This window comes from Pelobates fuscus, chromosome 1, assembly GCF_036172605.1.
Source record: "Pelobates fuscus isolate aPelFus1 chromosome 1, aPelFus1.pri, whole genome shotgun sequence".
NCBI lineage: Eukaryota > Metazoa > Chordata > Amphibia > Anura > Pelobatidae > Pelobates > Pelobates fuscus.
Window position 1 is genome coordinate 172,977,671 of NC_086317.1, and position 27,937 is coordinate 173,005,607.

At 36.0% G+C, this 27,937-nt stretch overlaps 1 protein-coding gene across 2 annotated transcripts in view; it reads left to right on the forward strand.

Moving 5' to 3' along the window:
• Positions 1 to 27,937, forward strand: part of HNF1B (HNF1 homeobox B) — a 45,345-nt gene that overhangs the window by 16,500 nt on the left and 908 nt on the right. The window contains exons 5-8 of one of the 2 annotated variants that reach the window (XM_063452735.1): positions 18,748 to 18,908; positions 21,114 to 21,258; positions 23,353 to 23,544; positions 24,024 to 24,142. In XM_063452735.1, coding sequence (XP_063308805.1) covers positions 18,748 to 18,908; positions 21,114 to 21,258; positions 23,353 to 23,544; positions 24,024 to 24,142 — 617 coding nt within the window. The remainder of the gene's footprint in view (positions 1 to 18,747; positions 18,909 to 21,113; positions 21,259 to 23,352; positions 23,545 to 24,023; positions 24,143 to 27,937) is intronic. The other variant, XM_063452742.1, reaches the window with a different exon arrangement.

A 27,937-nucleotide genomic window follows, 5' to 3' on the forward strand; every position in this document is an offset into this window, starting at 1 on the left:
TACAACTAATGACAAAGTTGACAAATGATGTAGATCTTGATTGAAGCTCCACCTTTTGTTATCTTTGTCAACATGCAGTTTCTACATAAGAAAATAGTCACTACTTTTCCTTATGTATAATTTATAAAACAATGTAATTTTATCAAGGTGGCTTCCCAGGGGGACACAGTGGAGCACTGCTAATTCAATATATAAAAGTTATAGTCTCTTTAACAGTGGACATTAAAATAAGTGTACTTTTTCTACTGAGCTCTGGAAAACACTGGATTTGCGAACACTGAAAAATCCCTGAAAATGATTCACATTGTATCCGTCAGTGAAAGAGTCAGTGCTTGCTTTAAATGGGGAACATTGTATTTGTACATGCTCTCTAGGGTGTACTTGAAAGCAAGACCGACCTCACCATAGGCTTCCTGCTGCAACACTTTATAAATAAATTATAAGAAAACTGAATGACTGTTGAACTGAGGTATCAAAGAGTCACATGAAATGTTTTTTAGGGAAAAGTTGGCATCACAAGTTGCCAGCCTTCCACCAAGGCCATAGCATATGCAGACCACAATAAATATTGTTGCACATGCTCATGTCCATTTATTATACTCTTGGCCATGCAGTTTGTTTTTGCATTTGGAATTTTGGGTTGTTTGCCTCCCATAGTGTCCAACTTGAGAAGTAGGCCCTATATATCGTGTGGTGTTTGATGTGCAGGTGTTTTCAGCAGTTTAGTCAATATCAAAGTGGATTCTTTGAACAGATATTATGGCCAAGAATTGTAGTAGTTCTGCCTAGTTGCCTTTTTCCCATGTGGTATATTAGTAATTCCAATACATTTTTCAAACTGTGAAATAATAAATGTTTGTGTGATCCCCTTTGATGCATGTAATGCACAGGCATATAAATAAAATCACAGGACAAACCGCTTGAAGCAGCAATGGACCAGTTTTTGTTTTGTTTTTCTCTTGAGTTGTTTCTTAATAATCTTAAAGTCTGAAATGGAAAACCAGCTATTAATAGTAATAGAGTTTTTCCTGGATGTATCACACCATTGATTCTGTCGAAAATAAGTGTATCGCAAAATAAATAATAAATGTTGCATAGTATTATCTGTGCAGGGAGAAGACATGAAGATGGAGTTCAGTAATACATTGTGCCTGGGGACAGAAACTAGCAGACTAGGTAAACAATGTGGCAGGATCTAGGGGTCTGAGGCCTTCTGTGCAATACCATGAGAATAGTGTAACTTCCGTTATCACATAGGTTAACCTGCTCTATTATCACATGGGTTAACCTGCCGCCAGCACTCTCACCCTATCAAAGTCATCCAGATTGGATGAATCTAATGATAATGTGGAAGATACACAAACTCTCTGCATGGGAATTTGCTTCCAATGGTCCTTGGTTTGGCCGAACAGTTCCAATTTCTGGGTCTTGTCTCATCAATCCATGGGAATTGTCCTCAGCCGATATTAGACACACATGACTTGCGCAAAGTGCACTCAAGACATTCATCCCATGGGCATTGTGATTTAACAGCACTTTGTTCTGCTCTGAGAGGGGAAGGGCACTAAGCTTGGTTGGCACATGGTTCCTGACACCATCTCAGACAGGCCTCACTCTATGGACGTTGGCAGTAATGCAGGTCCCCTCTGCAAACCAATGCCCCAGTTTCAAACCTTCAGAAGTCTTTCTTGGGTTTTTTTTTTTGTTTTTGTTTTTTTTTTTATTTCAATTTATTTATGTCTCAGGCATTGTAACATAGTTTAGATTTCATCTTTTTAAGAAACTCTGAATTTTTTACTTTTTTTTTTGTGTTTACCAGTACCGGTTTCATGAGTGATACACACACAATGGTTTTATCTTCCTGTAGTATAAACCAACAACATTATTGCATATCAAAAATTAAAAAAAAAATGCAGAATATAACAACTTGTAAACTACTTTCAGCATTATAAACACTAGTTTGAGTACACATTGACACTAGGCAATATCTACTCTTCTTTATTCCATTGGTGAGATACAGGTCAGAGTCTTGAGCTGTGTTGTATCTTTACAGGATGACCAAATAGTGACCCTAATTCAGGAATGTACTACATAATAGGAGTGTATTGGAGAAGTTTGCCTCTCTTATCACAGACAGATTGCTTACAAGATGCCCCAAAAGTACACTGTCAGCAAAGTCAGCTGTTTTCTGTGTTGTTCTCTGGAGTTACAATAATGCAACAGCATGCAGCCTTGCGTTGTCATGGTATTGTCTGTCTTATGCATGGTTAATTGACAATTACACTAAGACTTAGGACAAGCCTTGTAGCCTTTGATGTGTCTTCACCCTTCCAGTGCGTACTCAGTCACTGCATGACACCTTTTGTTTTTTTTCTAATAGGGGGCTACAATTACTGTATGTATGTTCATTTATCTTTACCCAGAAGGCCTTTAAGACCTGGTCTTAATTTTACAAGATCTAGACGAGACAGCAGGAGCTGTCCAGGCATATAGGTCCCTCTGACAGCCTATTCTGTGCCTCTTTTTCAGAGAAGAGGAGTGATGGTTACATCCCTGATACGGTTTCTGAATTGGAAAAAGGGATCTTCAGAGGTCATAAAGGGTCGGTGTGAAAATTGATTGAATTTGCTGGAGACTGGTGCTTATATTGATTAGATTCCATAGAAGAAGGAAATTGGCACAGAATATTTGTATATCTGGCCTTGGAAGATTAAGCATATCAATTATAATGTCTGACCTTACAACAGAAAAATTCTTTGTAGACCTGAGGAATACAAGCTTAGAAAAAGAGGATTATAAAGGGTTAAGAGAGGAAACTTTGAAAAAGTGATGCCTTTATACCCTAAACATAAAAAGTATTTAAACAAATTTAAAATATGCGTTGATGCTAAATGAAATACTTATTAACTCTTAACGTTTTACAGATTAATCTGTTAACCCACTCCAAAAATAAAGCTATTTTTAGATTAAAGGAACCCCTTTAGAAAATGTTTAAAATCAACATTAAATTTAGTTTTATTTGAGTGCAGAAAATGACTCATCAGTGCTGCCTGGTCTTCCAAATACATGGCCTTTAATCTTGATGAGTTTTGTCGTATTAAATGTTTTTGTTGTAGGACTATTGAGAACACTGACGTGATCCATCACTACAATGCTTCTTTAACAGTACACACCGCTATGTGCATGCTGATGCTGCACATGAAATAGATACAATTATTGAATCTTAGTTCAAATCCCTCTGTGGCCATCTGAAGACAGTCTCTACACACAAGGGGATTTCAAAATGTAAACAGTGCCATTTCTGTTAAATGGCACTGCTTGCTTCTACTGGGCTACAGGGGCAGCATTGTTGCCCCACAAATGACTTCTTTACAATGAAGTGATTTTAGTATTTAAAATGTGCCTTTAAATGCAATGTTCATATTTTGTTGAGATAAGTGTAAAAAAATACAAATGTTATTTTGCTTATTTACATCTGTGAATATTGTGTGCAGTTGGAGTCTCCTAAAATAATTGCAAAAAGCCTAAACTAAGTACCCATTTTTGTTGACTTTCCAGTGTCCATCCAAATTCTTGTTTCCTATGATAACATTGTCTTCACATTTGTTTGTTGTCTGTAAAAATAGCACTGATTTCCAAGAAGACCTCACAGAGTTCCCCCAGGACAATAGATTTATCTGTTTTGCACTGGAAAAGCAAGTACTTGTTGGAATTGCGTTTCAGAAAAGCAAATAGCCCTGGATTGTATTTTATAGCGGATTTTGCTATTGAAATTGAATATAAAAAAAATGATGGCAAGATAAAAAAAAAATTGTAGTGTGAAGCTTAAGATAGACCATCTGTTAAATTTATGGAAGATAGAATTCAAAATTGGCCAAGAAGATCTACAATAACATGATTTAGACTTATCTATTCACAACCCATTGTCGAATATACTTAATGCATATACGCATTTAGGGTCCGTAGTTTTATCTGATATGGTTGTTGGTTTGCTTGGGACCTCATGACTATAATGGAGAACCAAAGTATTGCAGCTAGAGTTTTCATAGATTTCCTTTAAATAACCAAGGAATATTTTCTGCAGGCTTCTTTGGCTTGAGACCCACACCAATGGTTTCACCATTGGTAGATCTAATAATTATATTGATGATCAAGGCTAATATAAATGGGCAAGGAACTCCTGTACTTCTTCCATTCTTCTACATCCAATTGGACTTTTCAACTTGAATCTTATTCTGGAGACATATAAAAGATTGTCTCAGTACTTTTCTCTTTTCTTAAATTCTTACCCTAACACCATAACTTCTGCTTCTGAGTGCTGTTTGCTTATTCCCGTTTCTGGCTCTGCTTTGTCCAGGTTGAACTTGATGGACACATGTCTCTTTTCAGCCTACGTAACCATATGTAACGAATGTGTACCATAAATGTGGGTGTAAGAAATCCAAAACTGAATTAACAGGTTGGCAGGAATATGGTGGCTGTAAATTTTTAAAGATTTTTATCCATTATTATACAGCACTTCATATTTTAGATTTCATAATTGAGTTCTCTAGTTTTGTTACATTTGTGTTATTAAGCTATATTTTGATATAGCCAACATAAGCGTTATAAATCTACATTATCTATATGTGTATAGAAGCACCTATTTTAACTAACTATAATTTGACATTATTGGACCAGGCTTTGGGTAAGGTAATGAAGAGAACACTGGAGGTGCATTTAGATTAGAGAGCTCACTAGATCAGTGATGGCTAACCTTGACACCATAAATTGTTTCTGGTCTACATTTCCCATGATGCTCAGTTAGCTTTTAGAGTATAAAAGCTAGTTGAGCATCATGGGAAATGTAGTCCAGAAACCATTTATGGTGTCAAGGTTAGCCATCACTGCACTAGATGTTGTAGTATTGAAATATCTCTAAAATATTTACAGGAATGAAATAAAAATATAATGACTCAGTGTGATGACTAAAAAATATTTAATGCTTCCAACCAGGTACTTGGTCATCCACTATGTAAAAAAAGACTTAGAAGTGTCAACACTGAATTAAAACAGATTTATTGTTATCATTAGATAGTTTTATGTTTTAGTTTGCTGGTTTCCCAGCGCTATGTTCATTCCTTTAATTACGAAGGGAAATTCCTTAAAACGATTTCAAGTATTTTTGTCATACCATGAATTTAATCTGATCTTCCATGGAGTCAGATCAAATGTTATGTGTAAGTTACTCCCTCATATAGAGGTTGGGAACCTGTGACAAAGTTCATGTTTTGCAACTACAGAGCCTGAAAGCTGTTTATAGTTTTGTGTTGTGGTATTAAACAAATGACTTCACAAAATGGCTTAACCTTGAAATTATTCTCGCCAGGTTCTTTTGATAAACGTGGCAATGCTGGGAAAGCAAATGAATAGCTAATTAATACATGTAACTGAATTGGTCATTTTTGATTCAAAAACATTCCATTGCTCTTCAAAAACACCAGTGGGTTTAGTTACAAAATATTTATTCTTTTGGTAACCTGACAACCGATTTGCAAAGTTTAGGCTGTAATATCGAAGCTGGAAAAAGTTTCAAGTTCAAATAATTGTGTCCATGCTTCACAATTATTCCCCTTTTTTGTAGAGAGGACATTTTTACAACAACCATTTTTCTACTTTGCTTTCAAGTTCAGAATCTTTAGTGTGTGAATATACCACAAGGTACATATAAAGCTATACTGACTATATTAAACTATTCTAAATGGGCCTTTATAGTAAATGCATTTAGAAATTAGTTTGTATAGACCCAAGGCTTTTTACTTGTTGTAATTTGCTGTTCTTATCAAGGAAACTGCCTTTAATTACCTCCCAACTTCGGCAAGGTGTAAAAGAAGGAGGGCCAGTGACAGGGTCCATATCCCTGGCTATGCCGAAAGAGGTCAGGTCTACCCATAGAATTTGTACTCAGCCTCGCGTGAATGCATGTCAGGCTGCCTGATAATAAAGTAGGCCGGCCTACCAAGGGTGAAATAAGCAGAGAGCTCTCTACAGGGTCATAATGCCCTGATCATAGCGTGAACATGACTAATGTTCCACTATGCTTGTTGAGGACAGTTCCATGATGTCCCCATAAGTGAGAAACCTGGGGGAAAAAATCAGTCTGGCGGGGCAGGAGCAGAAAATCAGGACTGTCCTTCGAAATTGGACTGGTCAGGAGGCCTGCCATGAGTTTATCTAAAATGTACTTGAATTACACTCCCTGTAATTGGTATTATACACATTATAGAGGTTATTTACTAAGATGAAAATTGTTGAAAATTCAAAGTGAATTTCAAATTTACGGTAAGTTGAACTGGAAAAGTTCTCCAAGTCAACTTTTACTTTGATTTTGAAATTTACTTTGAATTCCGGGAAATTTTTACTTTACCAGATTATACTGTAAGTGTGCTTTTTTTTTGCAATTTAAAATATTAAAGATATGTCCTGCCCAGATTGGACATTTTTGGTCCTTAGTTACAAGTTTGTTGTCAAATCTGCTCGGCTTGCTGTTACATTAATTAATAAAACTTTCACACTAATATAAATCATAACTAAACAGATAATCCATGTATAGTTGAAACATTGTGAATAAATATTAATTATGAATTAGCTTTTCACAATTACCTTCCATAATGCTAAATAAAGCTATTTTTATTCATCCAACCTACCTAGTGGTCCTATCACCAAAAATAAACTTTATCTAATCTGCTTCTATATAGCTTACTGTGTCCAAATCTCTTATCTTTTCCCAAGAGCCCTAGTTTACATAAAATACTTTTTTCCTCTTGTCTAGCAGTCAAGTTTACAAAATTTGACAATGAGTGGAGCTTAGGCAAGGTACGCGTTTCATTTGCCAAGCAAATTTACCAACAATTCATCACTAAAACCAATCCCACAGAAGGGCAAACAGCAGAGACATAGGCAGAGGAGAACAAAATGGCTGCACCCAGATATTGAGATCTGGACCAAGGAAAAAAAAATACTAAACATAAATAATGGCAAGGGTGTGGGGGATACAATCATTAAAGTACAGGGGGCATATGGAAAGTCAAATCAAACTGGGAAAAAAAAAACATGACAGGGTTAATTTAAACAAACCCATCCTAAGGTCTCCGATTACAAGACATTAAAATTATTATATTTGAATTGTAAATACCTTCTTAAGTTATGTTCTGAATTTCCAAAGACTATGTAAACAAATTAAATTATATTTTCAAAATTCTTATAGGAAGCCTAGTTTGTTTTATATATTTTAGTCTGAATTGGAGTTTTATTAGAGATCAGCAAGTTATTATTCTGAATTTATGTTATAAAGTACAAATATTCTGCCCTGCTGTATCCCAAGTAGTCATAACTTGTGCATTATTGGCGACATGCTTTTAGAAAGACTGAGGAAAGCCTTTTCTAAATGTTTTACTTTAAACATAGACATTTTCAGTGGAATTGCTAGCTATTTCTACACTAAATTTAAAAAGGCAGCTATGGATACTAAAACCTCTTAATAAAAACCTGGTCATTTTCGTTATAGGTAAAAATATAGAGTATCATTCTGCCTCCTAAAATTTACATTCTGTCTTTTATTATATTTAAAAATGTCATATTATCATATGCTTCTAAATGTGCTTTTCAAAATAATAATTAATGATAAAAAAAAAATGAGCACAAAATAATTGATCAGATTTGTTCATCTATCACTGTGTACATATTCAGAACGAGTAGAAGAATGGTCTATAGTACAAATATGTGATTTCTTTTGTTTAACACTAATATAATTTATAGGAAAAAATGCTTGGGCTTTATGTGTTTAATATACATATAATGCCACATCAGTTAAACATTTTTTTTAAAAAAAGTTGTTGGTGAAATGAATACCTAAATGGCTTTGAAAAAAAAAATTAACAAGTGATGTCGATAACCTTGGAATACTTGAGATAAACGCAAAAGTACAAAGAATATAACTGGCTTTGAGCACTAACATATTTTACTGTTGTATACCTCTGCATTCATGTGTCAGTACATTCTGATGTTGAAAAGATTTTCAGGTTTTATTGAGGCAATAAGAGCTTTGCAACCACTGCTGAGTGGGTTGGGCTGGTTGCAATAAACAGGTTTATAAGGGACATAAAACTAGACGTCATAGTTTTTGTGACAGGACTCTCAACAAGTCTGAATGTCAGGATACTTGAGTAGATATGAGTGCATCAATTGCTGAAATGCCTTGAGTATCAGTAACATAAGTGCACCTCATGCAGTTTGCTCAAATAGAAGCAAAATATTCTAAATAACAAATCACAAAATAAATAAAAAAAAATCAGAAATTACATGGGGAGTTAGCTCCAGAACATCTGTTTGAGCAAATATATTATGGTACAATGAGATTTTTTAATTAAACTATAAGCTGTAGGTTCTTGTCAAGAAATTAGCATTTATTTTTTAAACCAACATAATTAAGTTAGAGAGAATTTCAGCAAATTTTTTCCACAGATATTTTTTTGAATTGTCTGTATTTTTAAAATCGATTATCAGTGTATCCCATCTTACTGTTTTGTCTGTTGTAGCCAACTGATTTTGTAACTTTGGTTGTGCTGATACTTTATGCATGGTCCTACTGCCCATTGCAGTATGAGCGCGTCTAATGATACTCTCGCAATTTGCTGCTTGAGGATAGACAAAATCAGGACACCGGGCAAGATCTTGAAATTGGGACTGTCCCGCCAAAACTGTGACGATTGGGAGTCCCGCATATTGATAGAGTTTATTAGAATAAACTTTTTTTTTTCATATTTGTGAAGAACATATCACAACATATATAAAATTCAAAAAACATAATCTATTATGTGATCCTTAAAAACAAAAGGAAAGAGATGAAAGTCTCCCAAAATGTCTTAGCAGCTTCTACATCCTGCAACAAAGACTGTACTTTCAATCCTGTTACTTTTCTTTTATCACTAAATATGTCAACATTAGACATATTTGTTGCTGTAAGCTTTTATTAAAAGTAAAATAATTTGGCATGAAATAATAATATGAAAGCAATTATCAGGCCTTGAAGTTTGCTGAGGACACTTCTGTGTGGAAAACACCCTACTGGGAAGCATTGAGGAACAATGCTCCAGGCTTAGAACCTTAAAAGTATAACATGGGGATTAGACTGGTGAGAACAAGCCAGAATATGCATTTCAGTGATCTTGTACCTACTAGAGAAACAGGGAGACAAAGTAAAAGGTTCTGAATAGAAAGGGCTTCTTGTGATATGCTAATGTGTGACATTTCCCAGTTTGGTATAAACTCACTTCCGTGTTAATTAGCTCTGTGGTATTACAAGGCTCCCTTGCTGTTTTTATCAAAACGGAAATAAAATTACTTAATAGAAACAAGTAAAGAGATAAGTAAGTAAATGTGACAAAACAATTAACAATTTTACCCTAGTTTTGTTTTCAATCCTGAAGAAAAATATGGTTTGTCTGATGTCTCTATTCAGATTTTCCTGTAAAGGGGATCTGAATATTGTTAAACATATCAGAAAAGTCTTTTCTTGGTGAGCTTCAATACTGTTAAGTTTAGAAGAATAATCCACAGCTGTAGTGGTTATGGTGCCAAGACTGCCTTGGCACCATACCATGGTAAATGTAAAATCATATTAGTACATTGCTGTAGTTATGGTACATGGAGTGTTCCTTTATTTCAAACATATCACAGTTTTGTGTACAGAAAACAGTATTTATTTTTTAAAAGTATATCTCAATCTATGAATTTTGTTACAATCTGGCTATTGTAGATATAGGTTTAATGTCTTAAAACATTTGTTTGAGTGACAGGTTTACTTTGCTATATAATGTAGTGGTGAGAAACCTTTTAATTATTATCCATATTATTTACTGCTTATTAACATGGGTTCACTTTCAAAAACGGATTGCTCAGTTTTGTCTTAAAGTCTTTGTACTTTGTTTGTAATTGGTAGATAGGAAAGGAGTTTCAGTTGATTGGTCAAGATGCCCAGAGTATCGTGTAAATCAATACATTAGGCATGCTGGAAGTATTACTATCTGGATTATTTCCTAACATGAGAAAAGAAGCTATTTTGACTATTTTGAACACTATAGTCACCTAAATTACTTTAGCTAAATAAAGCAGTTTTAGTGTATAGATCATTCCCCTGCAATTTCACTGCTCAATTCACTGTCATTTAGGAGTTAAATCACTTTGTTTCTGTTTATGCAGCCCTAGCCACACCTCCCCTGGTTATGATTGGCAGAGCCTGCATGGTAAAAAAAAACTGGTTTCACTTTCAAACAGATGTAATTTACCTTAAATAACTGTATCTCAATTTCTAAATTGAACTTTAATCACATACAGGAGGCTCTTGCAGGGTATAGCAAGCTATTAACATAGCAGGGGATAAGAAAATCTTAAACAGAACTTGCAATAAAGAAATCCTAAATAGGGCTCTCTTTACAGGAAGTGTTTATGGAAGGCTGTGCAAGTCACATGCAGGGAGGTGTGACTAGGGTTCATAAACAAAGGGATTTAACTCCTAAACGGCAGAGGATTGAGCAGTGAGGCTGCAGGGGCATGTTCTATACACCAAAACTGCTTCATTAAGCTAAAGTTGTTCAGGTGACTATAGTGTCCCTTTAACCCCTTAAGGACACATGACGTGTGTGACACGTCATGATTCCCTTTTATTCCAAAAGTTTGGTCCTTAAGGGGTTAAGGGAACACTATAATATTAGGAATACAAACATGTATTCCTAACACTGGAGTGGCTGTTTAGGTCATCGCCCTCCCTCCCCCCCACCTTCAGACTGCATTTAAAAGATGATTTAACCTACCCTTTCTTTATCGCCATGTTGGTCTCGTCATGACTTACCTAGTCTCTGTGGCTGAAGTCATCAAGATTGATGATCTTAGCCAATCCAGTGCTTTCCCATAGAAAAATGCATTGGGAGCTATTTCACATGCGCAGCAAAATTCCTCAATGCACCAATCAGCATCTCCACATAGACATGCACTGAATCAGTGCATCCCCATGGAGAACGTTCACGATGCAGTACTGAACTAGGAGGCACCACTACTGACCATCTCAGTGACTGCCACTAGAGGTGTACCTAGGCAGCAATGCAAACACTGCCTTTTCTCTGAAAAGGCAGTGTTGACATTGAAAAGACTGCAGGGACAATCTTTAGACACCATAACCACTACATCAAACTGTCATTACTACATTAAATTGCCAAGAATTCCCACTTTTAGTAAATAACCTTGTAAATATATTTTCTAAGCTTCTGAACTATTCTAAAGATGTAAAGATACATTATAAATCGCTGGTAAGACCACACCTTGAATATGCTGTGCAATTTTGGGCACCTGTTCTAATGAAGGATATCATGGCACTAGAAAATGTGCAGAGACGAGCTACAAAATTGATAAAAGGAATGGAGCATTTTAGTTCCGAAGAACGGTTAAAAAATTTCAATCTTTTTAGTTTGGAAACACGACTCCTCAGAGGGGATATGATAACTTTATACAAATATATTCGGGGCCAGTACAAACCATTATCTGGAAATCTATTCCTAAACTGGGCTATACATAGGACATAGGACGCATTTAGGCTGAAAGAAAGGAGATTTAATCTAAGGCAAAGAAAAGTGTTTTTTATTTATTTTTATTTACAGTAAGAGCAATACGGATATGGAATTCTCTGCCTGAAGAGGTGGCTTTATCAGAGTCCATACAGATGTTTAAACAGCAATTGGATAAATACTTCCAAAAACATAACATACAGGGATATAATTTCTAATTAGTGGGGTAATAGCTGCTTGATGCAAGGAGATATCTGACTGCCATTTTGGGGTCAAGAAGGAATTTTTTCCTAGTTTGTTGCTAAATTGGAAGTGCTTCAGATTGGGGTTTTTGCCTTCTTTTGGATCAACAGCAAAAGCATATGTGAGGAAGGCTGAACTTGATGGACGCAAGTCTCTTTTCAGCTATGTAACTATGTAATATGTAATACAGACTCTGTAACTTTTTGGGGTCTTTACATATTTTGAAAATACTTTAAGGGAATTTCTTTCAGGTTTCTGAGGTTTCATGATATTTTCAAGTGGTTTGGCAGAAAAACAAAGAGTAAAAAAGCCCACCTCTCAGCTTTGGATTTTATACGAGAAATTCCAAACATATTGTAGTGGTTAGCTCTGGTGTGCAATATGATGGTAAACTTATTCAGCACTGCCAAATTGAGACATACTCCGGTTTTCAATTCAATTCAAATTTTAACAATGTTTTAGAGATAATACAAATATCAAACTTCCACACGTTCAACATTCCAAATTTGAGTTTCAGAAGAGCCCCTAAATTTGTTAAGATGCTCAAAACCAGCTTGACAAGAATAAGTACTGTAGCTGAAATCCTCTTGCTCCTTAAACGGATTCTATAGTGTTAGGAATGCAAATCTGTCCCTCAGCTCTTGGTCGGTGTTCAGGCTCCTCCGACGACATGCAACAAGGAGACCAAATCCGCAGAGAGCGCTGCGAGCGCATTAGGCTCTTTTTATAGAAAAGCATTGCCTCATTGCCTCTCACTGACGCTTGATTTTCTCAAGCAGAGCGTGAGCACGTCCAGCGTCATTTAAAGGAGTCAATCTTTGTTAGAATCCGGGAAGTGCCTCTAGTGGCTGTTTGGTAGACAGCCACTAGAGGCAGTCTTAGTCCTGTTTTACATAGCAGGACTAAGGGGGACAGGGACACTGCACCTACACTGTCCCTTTAACCACTACAATAAAATGCTTTAATGCTGCTCTCGCACTGTGCTTTCTGGAAAATTTTCTCCGGTGAGAGAAGCCAGTCACCAGTGTAGAAACCTGGGACTCAAAGATGGTACACAGTTTGGCACTATTTTCGAATGTTCTGTAATTTTTTTTGTTTGGGTCTAACTCCGAATGAATCACATTGAAAGTATGGAGCTACTATGCTTATTTTCTGGGGTTTTCGGTTCTCTTTATGTCAGGTTAACAGACTGAATTTTGTGCTCTGTTTGTTGTACTTTGAGCTGACGTGATTAAGCTGTATCAGATCTGTTGCCAGGGCAATACATGATACTTCCTAAACCTCTTTACATGTATTTTATGTAATCGTTAAGGAAAGGAAATAAAATTTCCTGGAAGTCACAGATCTTATCAAACAGTCCATATAATACTGAGTTTTTCAATCTAACAGATAAGTCTATTCACTAAACAAAGGGTTGCCATGGCTTGAGAACTGACATAGGCAAAAATATGATAGTTGAGAAAAACGTTCCTCTTCATTGAAATGGACTCTTCCAATTAGGCTATTTGAAACTGCAGTTGATAGATCAGTTCTGAAATCATGACTCTGTATTGCTTACTGTTTTCATTCTTGCTCATTACAACTCGTATGACTGTTATTATTGACAGACAGGCTATAAGCCTTATTTTCCTTGTTCCCTGTTAACTTGCAGTGAGTTATGTAATATTATTCCTGATGTATCCCATCTAATTTTACCAAGATATGATTTAATTGATGAAGTCGTAACTATATATATATATATATATATATATTCAGTATCTCACAAAAGTGAGTACACCCCTCACATTTTTGTAAATATTTTATTATATCTTTTCATGTGACAACACTGAAGAAATTACACTCTGCTACAATGTAAAGTAGTAAGTGTACAGCCTGTATAGCAGTGTAAATATGCTGTCCCCTCAAAATAACTCAACACCTAGCCATTAATGTCTAAACTGTTGGCCCAATTAGACATTTCCCCTCCCCGCTGTCATGTGACTCGTTAGTGTTACAAGGTCTCAGGTGTGAATGGGGAGCAGATGTGTTAAATTTGGTGTTATCGCTCACACTCTCTCATACTGGTCACTGGAAGTTCAATATGGAACCTCATGGCAAAGAACTCTCTGAAAAAAAGAAGTGTTGCTTTACATTAAGATGGCCTAGGCTATAAGAAGATTACTAAGACCCTGAAACTGAGCTGCAGCACGGTGGACAAGCCCATAGAGCGGTTTCACAGGACGAGTTCCACTCAGAACAGGCCTCGCCATGGTCTACCAAAGAAGTTGAGTGCACGTGCTTTGCGTCATATCCAGAGGTTGTCTTTGGGAAATAGACATATGAATGTTGCCAGAATTGCTGCAGAGGTTAAAAGGGTTGGGGGGTCAGCATGTCAGTGCTCAGATTATACGGCGCATATTGCATCAAATTGGTCTGTATGGCTGTCTGCCCAGAAGGAAGCCTCTTCTAAAGATGATGCACAAGAAAGCCCGCAAGTTTGCTGAAGACAAGCAGACTAAGGACATGGATTAATGGAACCATGTCCTGTTGTCCGATGAGACCAAGATAAAATTATTTGGTTCAGGTGTTGTCAAGAGTGTGTGGCGGCAACCAGGTGAGGAATACAAAGGCAAGTGTGTCTTGCCTACAGTGAAGCATGGTGATGGGAGTGTCATGGTCTGGGCCCACATGAGTGCTTCTGGCACTGGGGAGCTACAGTTCAATGAGGGAACCATGAATGCAGACATGTACTGTGACATACTGAAGCAGAGCATGATCCCCTTCCTTCAGAGACTAGGCCACAGGGCAGTATTCCAACATGATAGTGACTCCAAACACACCTCCAAGACAACCACTACCTTGCTAAAGAAGCTGGTAAAGGTGATGGACTGGCCAAGCATGTCTCCAGACCTAAACCCTATTGAGCATCTGTGGGGCATCCTCAAATGTAAGGTGGGGGAGCACAAGGTCTCTAACATCCACCAGCTCCGTGATGTTGTCATGGAGGAGTGGAAGAGGACTCCAATGGTAACCTGTGAAACTCTGATGAACTCCATTCCCATGAGGATTAAGGCAGTGCTGGTAAATATTGGTGGCCCCACAACATATTGACACTTTGGTCCCAATTTGGACATTTCCACTTAGGGATGTACTCACTTTTGTTGCAAACGGTTTAGACATTAATGGCTGTGTGTCGAGTTATTTTGAGGGGACAGCAAATTTATACTGTTATGCAGGCTGTACACTTACTACTTTACCTTGTAGCAGAGTGCCATTTCTTCCGTGTTGTCACATGAAAATATATAATAAAATATTTACCAAAATGTGAGGGGTGTACTCACTTTTGTGAGATACTGTGTGTATATATATATATATATATATATTATGATAAAAGCTATCAAGCTGTTCAGTTTTAAACATTTTACTATTTATAAAGCAGGGGTTCCCAAAAGGTAGATCCCCAGATGTTTTAAAACTACAGCTTCCATGATGATTTGTCATACTAAAGACATTTCAGACAAATAGCACTGTATACAAATCAAAAAAAGTCCAATGCCATTTTTGACAGAGGTCCCACCATCACCATTCTGCCATTCTGCTGTCATGGGTCAATTAAACTTTCCAAATGCACTTACCAGATAAATTTATGCTGAAATCATGGCATGACCATTTATATAGCTTTTAACCGAGCCTCCATATTTATCAGAACGTTGTGTGCAGCAATTAATAGAGTCATTAGAATAATTTATGACAGTGACTCCATTTTGTGTTCTGTATATGCTCAGGATAGCGCTATATTTGTGCACAGATTCATTCTTAGATATTCTATGTATGTGCAGGTGGAAAAATTCTCAGTAATTGTAAAATCAAGAACTTAAGTCCCCACACAAGCTAAAAGATGCAAATTTGTAACTGACTTGCCTTTAGTAAATAGAAGACCTCACGATTATTTTCAACATCACTTTGTTCCTGACTTTTTGAATATTTTTTTTTAAATCCCCTTGCTTAATCTACATTGTTATATTCCTGTAATAGAAACCAGAGTATCCACTTTAACTTCCCATTTAGCTACTGCCTATAATTTATATGACAAATCTATGCCCCATTTATCTTTCAATCTCCTGTTTAAATAATGTTGTAAGTTTTTTTTTAACCAAGCATAAATTGGAATAGACTGTGCATGAGGTTAGAAATACAGCAGAAGAATGTGTTTGCGACTGTGCTTGGCTTAATTCATGTTTACTCTGTTCATAGCTAGGACACTTCCCCTGGTGAAAGTCCACTTACGTGTCTGAAGAGCATTCTTAGATAAGCAGCCACCAATAGCCTAGTCTTAGCAGGCCTTCCAAGTGACTTAAAGGTTATTAATGCACAGACATATAAAGAGATATTGAGAGAAGTAAGAAGATTTGTTGTATTTAGAGTTTCAATGTGATTTCTTCTTTGTTTCGTAATATGTATTTATTGTTTTTGTCTCAGTTTTAGTTGAACGTGTAGCCCATACACATGGGTTGTTGCTTATTTAGTTAAATCAGTAAATCGTTGACTCCTTCAGAATGTAAACATTTTAGCTTTTGTTTCTTAATTTACCGTCATTGAAATGACACAAAAGTGTGAATTGTCGTAAACATATGTTCATATTAAAAACACACGTCGTGCTACTACTTGCTTGTAAAAAATGTATGGATTGCATTTAGGTTTATGTCCTATTGTGTGTTATTGTAATAACATTTCAAAACATTTCAACAGTAGTATACAATTGTCAGAACATACAATTATATGATTGGATTGCAGGTTCTTGTCTATTGGATTAACGCTAGAAAGTTTCTTGGAACTATTACAGTTGTTATAATATGCTACTGGAAATTAATGAACTAGAATTAGGAAGTGCTAGTGCATAAGCCATCAACAGTATGTATATTATTGCTGCCTATTTTCCTGCTGTTTCTAGTGCTTTAAGACAAAACTAAAGATGTATCTGTAATTCTTTTCCTACCTCTTTGTCTCTCGGCTTGCTATTGACAGATAGCATGATGTCTGTGAATGGGAACAAGGTAGAGCAGAGAGTTTTCCTTTTTACTCAGAAAGTAAAGATGGGTCAAGGCAAATGGAATGCAAATCTAAATGTGTGGATAGGCACATATGTCTACAATGATTGACAGAAAACATAGCGTTGCTATCGACTGTATGGTGGTACCTCACCCCTTAGAATTGGCTTACAAATTAAATGCCAAGGAAGACTGTGCATACTTGGTTTTTGAAGTTCCCTATGACTCCGATAACAATTATTAATGAAGAAATATGGATTTAACGCTGTAACGATTGGTCCATCCATCTGGTTTGCATACTAATCCTCCTCGCTGCATCCAATTGAGGGGACTGCCTGACAACCGAGGCAGTGTCCCTGCAGCCAATCCTGCCGATCCGAGGCATCTAAAGGTGATGAAAATGTGATCACATGACTAGGATTAGATGGATTGCAAGATTGACTATAGGGGGCCTGTTTTGTCAGACAGATACCCCAACATAACATTTATAATTAATAAATTCCCATAAGTGTGTGTGTGTGTTTGTATTATTTTTACAAAAGTATGCGATTTTATTCATTACCATGTGAGAGACCTGCCTGACAACTCAGAAAGTTCAGAGAATTTAATATGCAAGCCAAATATTTGATCCAGTAACTTTCAAAAACTCCATAAAACCTGTACATGGGGAATACTATTGTCCTCATGAGACATCGCTGAATACAAATATGAGTGTTTTAGAGCAGTAAAATGTATAATGACAATGATGCTTTCGGGAAGGGCAGTTTTTCTGTGAAAAATGCAAAGAATAAACACTTACTAAAAATACTAAAGTGGTCATAATACAGTCATAATAATTACCCAACACCAAGTAATGTGCCACACGGTAACTCATATGACTAGCACTAGAATATTTATTGATATGGGAACATTTAGAAATTTGCCTATTTTGCCAAGACGTTTGTCAACTCACCACAACCTACTGTTCAGTAAATTAACTGACTATTTCAGTCACTTTGTCATTCTCTCCTGAGTGATTTATCATATGAATACCGCTCATGGAAACCAATTGTTCATAAAGAGATTATAAGGGTATCAGATGTTGTTATTGTGTTGAGTCAAAAATCCTTTAAAATACTTAGAAAAGCTTCTGATTATCTCATCACATTATTTTATCTCATCATTGAAATACCTGATGTTCCGTAATCTCATTATAACAGCTAACATTTAAGAGAGCCTATAGTCTCGAAAATAGCTTGATGGGACTACAGGATACCTTCTATCACTTAAACAAAAAGTTAAATAAAGACTACCCATCTTATTTATATGCCTACTCAGCCTCTAAAGACATCAGTATGCCTACTGATGTCTCCCCCGATCTTGTCCAATTTATGCTTCTCATTTGTTTAGAGGTATGCATGTGCAATCTAATACTGCGCTCCTCCAATCAAATGCTAAAATGAGCAGCCTTTGATTGCAGGATCAGGTTTGACTGTCAGTATCACATCCACTAGAGGTGTATATAATCATTCAATATAAACATTGCAGTTTCTACAAAACTGCAATATTTTACAATGAATGGTTAAATTCACTGGGTTACTGCACCCAGACCACTTCACTGAGGTGAAGTGGTCTGGGTGAGTTTAGTGGTCCTTTAAGCACGTCGTTTGAGGGATTCCAGAATTGTTACTCACCCTGTGCTTGTTTATTGGTTTGATAGTTTTAAATGATCAGTCTGATTAGATTTGTAGGTTTCAGGCTGCTATTTATATTGTTACGTAAGGAGTATAACCAATCAGTCTTCTGTAGAATAATTAACTCCTGGAATATTGAAACACAATATCTCCAGTGTTCTATGTTCTATGGAAAAGTAGGATTTATACACATATTTGATTTTGCAGGGGTGAGATATAATCAGCAAGGAAACAGTGAAGTCACTTCATCGTCAACTATTAGTCACCATGGAAACAATGCTATGGTGACCAGCCAGTCTGCCTTACAGCAAGTTTCTCCAGCGACCTTGGATGCTGGCCATAACATGCTTTCACCTGATGGTAAATTGGTGAGTACACCTGGCCTATTGTAGCTGCAGGACTGATAAGATAAGAGAACCACACAGGCAAAATAAACAAGATTCTTTTCCCTTTTAGTTTCTCACAGGGTCAGCTGTACACAATGAAGCATTGTAGGATAGGAGTAAAATTGTGAGCACACACCATTTACACTAAAAAGCCGTGCTTTGACCCCAGCCTTCAATAATGTTAAAATATCCATGATTTGATGACCAGCAAATTTAACAAAGAGCTGTTCTCTTTTTATTGATTTAATCCCTTGCAATGCAGAAACGTGGGTGGAATTGTATTGGTTTTCTGTGCTGATATCTGTTGTTCGCGTTGATAACATATCCCCTTTATCATCAGGAATAGGGCAGCAAGATAACCATATATCTTTTGTCATAAAAATAAAAAGTATTTTTTTTATTTTCAAATAGCTTTTATTGATACATTTTTATAAAACATAACAATATCATTTTTGAAAACAAACAAGTAATGAACATAGTACTATTAAGGAAAATAAAAAAAAAAGTAGAAAAGAAAATATAAAAGTAACAAGAAAAGTGTTTTTCTTTTAATAAACTTTGCCTTCTCTCTATAATTAATTCATTTATTTTCTAACTGGGCATGGCAGAGCATTTTTGCAGATTCAGTCGTCAAAATGTCCCTTTAACGTTTATTACTACTTTTGCATATTTTACATATTATTTGTTTATTTCTGGAGTCTGTGATATTGCTTAACCCTTAATCGGTGTGCAAAGTGCAGATCCGGCCTATTAAGTTATTTTTATTAGGATATTATGTTGTGGTGAGTTGACAACAAGGTTGCAAAATTTAGTGCAATATAAAGTTTGAGTTTCTTCCCAGTTTCAATATTGCCTATATTTTACAAGTCAGGTTACCAAATCAGTACAGTTCCCAGTTCATTTATACTGATCTTAATTTAGTTTACATTATTTTTGGTTTATATACATATTTATATATATGAAATAAGGCAGAGGGTCCACTCAAAGGACTTTCAAAAAAATCATTTGAGTTTAATGTGCTGTAAAAAATATATACATCTGTGTTCCAAACAATCAACGTTTCGCCCCCTTTGGTCTTTTTCAAGAGATATATAGCACGGTGAACCATGTATTATGGGAAAATAATGTCATCAAGAGTTTCTGGGAATATAATTAAACCAAAGGTCACGCTAATCTTAAAAAAAGGCCCAAGTGGAGCCAAAATTTAGATTTTATCATGTTATCATGAACTACAATAAAATAAAGTTGTTTCCAGGTTGAAGACCTATAAGTGCCATATATATATATAATTGCTGTCCCCCAGGAACACTAAAACAGTTTATCAGACTTTTAGGAACACATGGAGGAAAGTGATATAGTTTTTCACTAATTAAATAGCTTCCTTTATTGAAGCTGTAGCTCTATCTAGTGAGCACTATAGAGCTAAAAGCTATTTAATTGATTATTGTATAATCCTAGTTTGGATGATATGGGTAACAGGTTTATTGAGAGCTCATTAGGTTTTATTAAGTATTTTGAATTTAATCTTGAGTAAATAGGGCAACAGTGGCGGGACTAGTAAAAAAAATGGAATATGATGATAAATGGTTGGGTTAGATAGATGAGTCTGAGTGGGATTAAGAATGGATTGGAAGTGGATGAAAGTGTTAAGAAAAGCCATTGAAATGTTATCTGGTTACATTGCTGTACACAATAGAAAGATGTGCCTTGTCTGCCCAGGATCTCCTTAAAGATAGATTGTAGTCACATTGAGATCAAGCTCTTTCATTGCCTAAGAGGATACTGGTTTATGATTACTTTCAGAGCAAGTAGAAAAGACACAAAAAGGACTGTTTTAGCAGCATTTTATTCCATCTAGCATCCAGATGTTGAGCAGTTTTTCTTTTCTTGTCCATGGTACTAACCACTTTTATAATATAAACACTGTATAAAACACACAGACACACACACATATTATGCACACATTATTCCAATGTCCTGCTTAATTGCCTGCATACAATGACTCACATAGCTACTCCATAGCTCATACTTCCAATAGGCCTCCCATTATTTTTGTCATGTTTTGTCTGATCATTTTATAGTTGTGACTTTATTTGTTGAAATATCTCTGTTTTGGTTTTCTTACCATAACTTCTCTAGTGTATTTGTTTGTCTTGTAATATATTCTTATTGTTTTTATTATTCCAGATCTCTGTTTCTGTGGGAGGAGGGCTGCCTCCAGTGAGCACCTTGACCAATATCCACAGTTTATCCCAGTCAGTTCATCAAAATCCACATCATTCTCAGAATCTTCTCATGGCCCCTATCTCTGGAGTAATGGCTATAGCACAAAGTAAGTAGCCTATCAGTATTGTAAAGTGCTGTGGAATAAGTTGGCACAAGTTATAGGAACACTCCAGGCACCATAACCTCTACAGTTTGCTGTAGTGGTTATGGTGCCTAGTGTGCCCTGGCACCATTCTAATCTAATTTTTACAACCATTTTAGAAAAGTCTGATACCTTAACTGGGTCATGCCAGATGACTGTGTTCTCCTGCAGTTTCAGCGCTCCGCTGCAGGAGAATCCAGTTAGCTCTACTGTGTTAAGCAGCTGAGAATTTTAGCTGAGCACTCCCAGACAATTAGTGTGGCCCTGTATCAGCCATGCTTAGACAGGATGCAGTGCATGTGTCTAGGGGACCTAGGTAAGTTGTCAGAACTTTCTAAAAAGGTTTGAAACATTGCATTGATATTGGCCTAAAACAAATCTATTGCAAGACACACATGTATTTTTGATCCTTGGAATGATACTGAAGTTACCATTCACTACTTTGCTAATATGCTTCTATAGAAATATAAATTGTTCATGTAAAAGCCTGAATGTTTAAAGAGGAAGTCCTGCTGTAGCACATATTGAAATCTAGCATATGTTTGAATGTAGTGGTTGGTAGGTGTCTTAGAGACCTGTTTAATTTACCACCTGAAACTACGCTCTATTTTGAGTTAATATTAAACTACCAATGCAAACACCAGCAAAAGTAACTATAAGGTTTACATCTGTAACTTTCACATCAGATCTACTTGAAAGTCCTAATGAACACTGAATATCATCTTCTCAACAACATTGCTGACATTATATGCTCTAGGCTGGGAAATGTAACTACTGAATGTGTTTGATAACCAGATACAAAGCACTCTTAAAGGGACTCTCCAGTGCCAGGAAAACATATCCGTTTTCCTGGCACTGCAGAACTCTACAGTGCCCCTCTCCTTCCCACCCCCATCCCATGTTAAAACCCCTTCAGTGTCTTACCTGGATGCAGCGCCGATGTCCTCTGCGCTGGGTCAAGCTCTGCCACCGCCCCTTCCCTCAACGGCCGGCGAGACCTTCAATACTTTCCTATGGGGATTCCAGTGACGCTGGAGGTCCTCATGCATCCCTCTAGAATGTAAGCTCATTGAGCAGGCCCTACAATTACATGATGGCGCTATATAAATAATAAAATAATAATAATAATAATAGCATGAGGACGTCCAGCATTGTTTAAAACACTTTTTGTGTTTTAAGAACACGGAAGTCCTTCTAATGGCTGTCTGATAGAAAGCCACTAGAGGAGGACTTAACCCTGCAAGGTAATTACTGCAGTTTATAAAAACTGCTGGGAGTTGGCACCCAGACCACTCCAATGGGCAGAAGGGGTCTGGGTGCCTGGAGTGTCCCTTTAATGTGTTGAGCAATGTGGATCTCCATACATTTCTTTGTACTTGTTTCTGAACACAAAACCTCACAACCTCTGAGAATGTTACATTAAAGAAACACACTAACTTATAGAAGCACAGTAGAAATGCATGGATTAAGCCTCTCAATTTGGGAAATCCATATGAAGAGTCCGTTATATTTTTTTTAAATATCTTGCTTAGTTTAAAAAAGAAACCTAAATTTAGACCTCATAAATAACCAGATTATTGAAAGCAGTGCTTTTGCTTCACATAAAATGTTAGCACTTTAAATTCAGTATTGGAGAAAGAGAAATTCAGTATTAGAGAAAGGCAAGCATTGTATTATGATTACCCAGTAATTCACACTATTATTTAATCTCTGTGAATTATGGGAAATAATTCACAGAGATGACTAACAATGGTGAGCAGACCCTGTAATTCACAGGGATGAAGACTGTTTTGAAAAATGCTAAATGGAAATTGGAGATTTTATTCTCTAAACAGCAAGAAGCAGTTTGCTAAGTTTGATATATATATGTATATATATATCCCCTTTTTTTTTTACTTTTATTTGGATTTTAAATAGGCAAGCAAACAGTTTGCCACGTCTCCTTGTTTTGAGAATAAATATTCAGGTAAAATTTGTACAAAGGCTTCTAAAATGTCATTATTTGTACTGAAATTGTAGAAACAATGTATTAATATATTGTAATTGTGTATTCTATAGATCTGAACACTACCCAGGCACAGAGTGTACCAGTCATAAACAGTGTGGCAGGGAGCCTAGCAGCCTTACAGTCGGTGCAGTTTTCACAGCAGCTTCACAATCCCCATCAACAGCAAATCATGCAGCAGTCGCCTGGTCACATGGCACAACAGCCATTTATGGCCACAGTGACTCAACTACAGAATTCGCACAGTAAGTACTTAATGATTATGTACATACCAGTTATTTTCTTACTTGTCGATACTGCACCTAATGCTCCTGAATGGAAATAGGACAATAACGCTACATATATTGAGGCATGAAAACAAATCCGGGTATGATATTGTTTTAATATGCTAAATGTATTCACCATAAACTGATTACTGGCCAAGACAAATATGGGAAAAACTGCAATATTGTATAATCCTAAATCAGTAAAGCTCTAAGACTGATAGAGACAGAATTTGTACAGTATGCTTTCTATTGTTTATTGCTTATTTTAGAAAATAAGGGCAAAAATGTGTCACTTCCCCTTTAAATTTTTGGCAATAAAACTTGGATGAGTTTAGTTTTATATTCATAATATGACATATTGTAATTAAGTAAATAACGTCAGCAATAAACTGTAGACTTTGTTTTAAATATAAAATATAGAAAATATAACTTCAATGTTTTTTTTTAAATCTTTGTAGTGTATTCACACAAGCAGGAGCCTCCCCAGTATTCACACACATCCCGATTTCCGTCAGCCATGGTAGTCACGGACACCAGCAGCATCAGTACATTAACAAACATGACTTCAAGTAAACAGGTGAGAAGTGTTATTTGCATGAATAAAGTTGACTCATTTTGAACTGGATCTAATCACTTTCACAAGATTAGATACCACTTGAATTAATCAATTTTGCTGTTTCACAAACCATTAAATCTGACACAATGTGAAGTGTGGTGGTGACGAAAAATCAATTAGGGTTTGGATGTTTAAAGTTTTTATATCAATGGTCAGGAGATGAGAGCCTCTTTCAATACATTACCCAAAATTTAGACTCCCACTTAAAAGGTACACTGCAGACCCCTAAAGCACTTCTGCTTGCTGAAGTGTTTTATGTGTAAAGAGTGTGTCCTATTTTTTTCATTTTGCAAAAGTGGAGATTTTTTTTATAGAAACTGGCACTTTTATAAATTAGCCTTGTTACACACCCTGACTGTCAGTCAGACAACTGCTCCTGTTACTTCCTGGTTTGGTTAGCTCAGTGGATCTACACTCAAGAGGCAGCAATTGTCCCGAGAACCTACCTTGCTAAGACTTCTCACTGTGCTGCATTGGTAAGTCTGTGATTGGACAGACCCAAACAATCTAGACGGGTCAGAAGGGGAGGGTTTTGCCAAGGTTTTAGAAAAGATATCTGCAGCTTTTGCAATCTGATATTAGATATACCACCAGTTAAAAAAATGTTTGTAGTTAAATACATGCAAATAGGTATTTCTTTTATTTGGACAGTGGAGCATCCCTTTTCATATTTTGTCCACTTTTTTATTTGTGGAATAATTTCTTAATTTACCTAGCCAAATTTTTTTTTCAAATTAATTTGCTGTTGCTTTTATTCTGGTTTTGTTCTGATCATTTTGTTTTGTAATCAAATCAGATTTAGTGAAATCCATCCACATTTGTCATCTGAATGCCTCCAAATTATATTACCTGAATTTACTGTTACATATTAAGAGTGCTGTTTAGGTTTTATTGTATCTATTTTACAAACAATTACATTTTATATATAAAAAAAAAAAAATGGTTGTGTAAAGTAATTTAATCATTTGACGTATTTGGAGCTGAGGAAAAGTGACTGCATAGTTTAGAGATACATGGGAACATTTGTCACACTTATTGATTATATGATAAACATGAGCCAACCTTGAATGTGAAATACCGTTTGCATGAGGATTTTGTCACAGCTCCCAGCTTTGATAAGAACTGTACATAAAAAGCTGGAATGTTAGAATGCCCAGTGTCAATTTCCATTTTGCTTTATCCCTTTTATGATTCAGATAAGATGTCCAGACTGAACCTATAGTAGTTTCCAAGCTCTTAGGGGTATAGTAATCAGAAATAGATTTGTGGTGATGGTGGGGGCGGAATGGGGGGGTGGAGGGGGTGGGGGCAGAATGGGGAGGGGTGGGGGGGAGTACGACACACAACTGAGTTATAAGAAAAGTCAGAAAGGGAAGACTTGGAAATAATCCTCCATTTAGCCAGATTTAGCGTAAGCAATTTATTCACTATACGTTAATGGACTGAAAACAAAATTGTTTTTGTAAATTGAAAATTTTAAAAAGTCACAAATTGGCTATTAAGCTTTAATTTTGTAAATCTTGTGTCTTTGTTGGTCAAACATTCTAAACGGTCAGTGGGTTATTGTGAGTTGGCAACTGTTTAGCAAGTAGGCCACTGCACACCTTATAATAATGGAAAACTATGAGGCATGTGATTGTAGTATTTTCCATAAATTCGACAAAATTGTTATATAGAGCCAGTAATGTTATCATTATTTTGTTACGTAAAGTATTTCTGAAAACGTGCGTTATTGGTTATGCTTATCACTTATTGTCTTACAAAATAATTCATGGCGCATCTTTAAATAAATTATAACAATTTTTAATAAAAATGGGCTGGTAAAGCATAATTAATTTCAATATATAGGCATTTGTAAACACTAGGCATATAATGGCCAATTTGCCGGAGACTTATAGTGTGCAGCAGACCCAAGATTATAATAAACATTTGTGTGGAGAAATGCCTGAGAAAGTTCAGGGATATTTCAACCTATCAAAAAGCAAAGATAGTAATATTTAATGCATGACCTGTTTTATGTAGCTAGTGCCCGATGAACTGAATACTGAAAATGTAATTCCACGTTTTCCTGCTTCTCAGCTCCCTTTAGGTTTCCCAGTCTTTGTAGTGAGGAAAAATAACATTTATCTAAACTCACAAATCTTAATCAGTCAGGCAATCAAGCACATCTAGACTCCTTGGAATACTATTTCCTTGAAAGGACTTATCAATCCATCTGCTGGGCACTCAGCCCTAACAAAACCTGATTAATTATTCTATCTAACCCAAGCAGACTTTGATGCTTGTTGAAACAAGCCCTACAACTGCAGGACATAATTGTCTAATCAAAACGCACCAAGGGTTGCAACCCATTACGATATTCTAGATCTTGAGTTTGTACTCAATATAAATCCAGTTCCTGAACATGCAGCTATTATATATTATTTCTATTATTATTATATATTATATATTACTATGTAGAAATATAATAAAATATTGAACTCTTTAAGGACTACTGGCTGAACAATAGCTGAAGCACTGGGTAATGTACGCAGAACAAGATATTGCTTCACCGCTTTATAGAAGCCAACACTTTTTGAGATTTTTTTTTTCTATTGACCATGTTTTAGTATGAGATAAATTCTAAACGATGACATTTGTCTGTAAACCGATCCGTATGGACAGTATATGTACAATCTATTTGGGGTAATACTAAAATTTGTTAGTCTCAGATTTTGGTTTTTAAAATCATAAAGAGGAACTTGGTAAATAAGAGGAGTCTTGAAAAGCAGACATTTATTGAATGTCTTATTAGATCCACGGAAACAATAAGCTCTGACAGGATTATTATAAGTGAGAATTCAAAAGTGAATTTCAAAATGAAGGTCAAAATAACCAAATCAGAAAAATACTGTGTCAGCTTGCTTCCAGTTTAGCTACTTTAGCCTTACATTTGAATAACCATGTAATTGTGTGCACTAACTGCTTATATATGTTACATAGATGTGAACATATATAGGTATGACAAATTTTCACATACAGTATGTGGATGGCCAGTGAAATTCTTTAGGACATACTCATTTGAAATTCCACTGTCAAAAGGTTGCAAAATCCACTGCAGATGATTCTAGAATTTATTCCTTCTCGACAGATGTTTTAATAAGTATTAATACACATTAAACAAGAAATTCTGCATTGTTCTTGCACTTTCCTAAGATGAGTCATCCTTACTTTTGTTTGTACCTACCCTTAGTTTATCCCCTACTGGCTTTAATGTTGACTTAAACTCACACCATGAGCTCACCTTATGAAAATCCAACGGTCCCAAATTGCTAACAAACTTCAGTGTATTGAGTTTATAAATCTAGTCCCTAGATGTCTGACTTGGAGGTAGTTTCTGTATATGTCTCTTGGGGGAGGGTGCAAAAAGTAGGAGCTAGGCCGAGGGCAGAATTATTTTTTAAATACTTGAAGGATAACTTCATGGATAACTAAATGGCCTTTAGAAGATGCTGACATAAATTTACATGTTACATGTGACATAAACTTATTTCTGGTTATCATTCTATAGAAATGAATTGATAGTACACAAAAATAGTAAGCAATAGTTAAACAATACTTAAGAGTACATTCATATAATCTCTTTTGAACTCCATTTACAGCATAGGCAAACAATCAGTGACTGGACGTCCGTTTTTAATCACGCATCATAGGATCTTCTTGGCGTCTCCTTATCTTAGCCCAACAGTATTTGTTCTAAGAGAATACTTCAAGGCC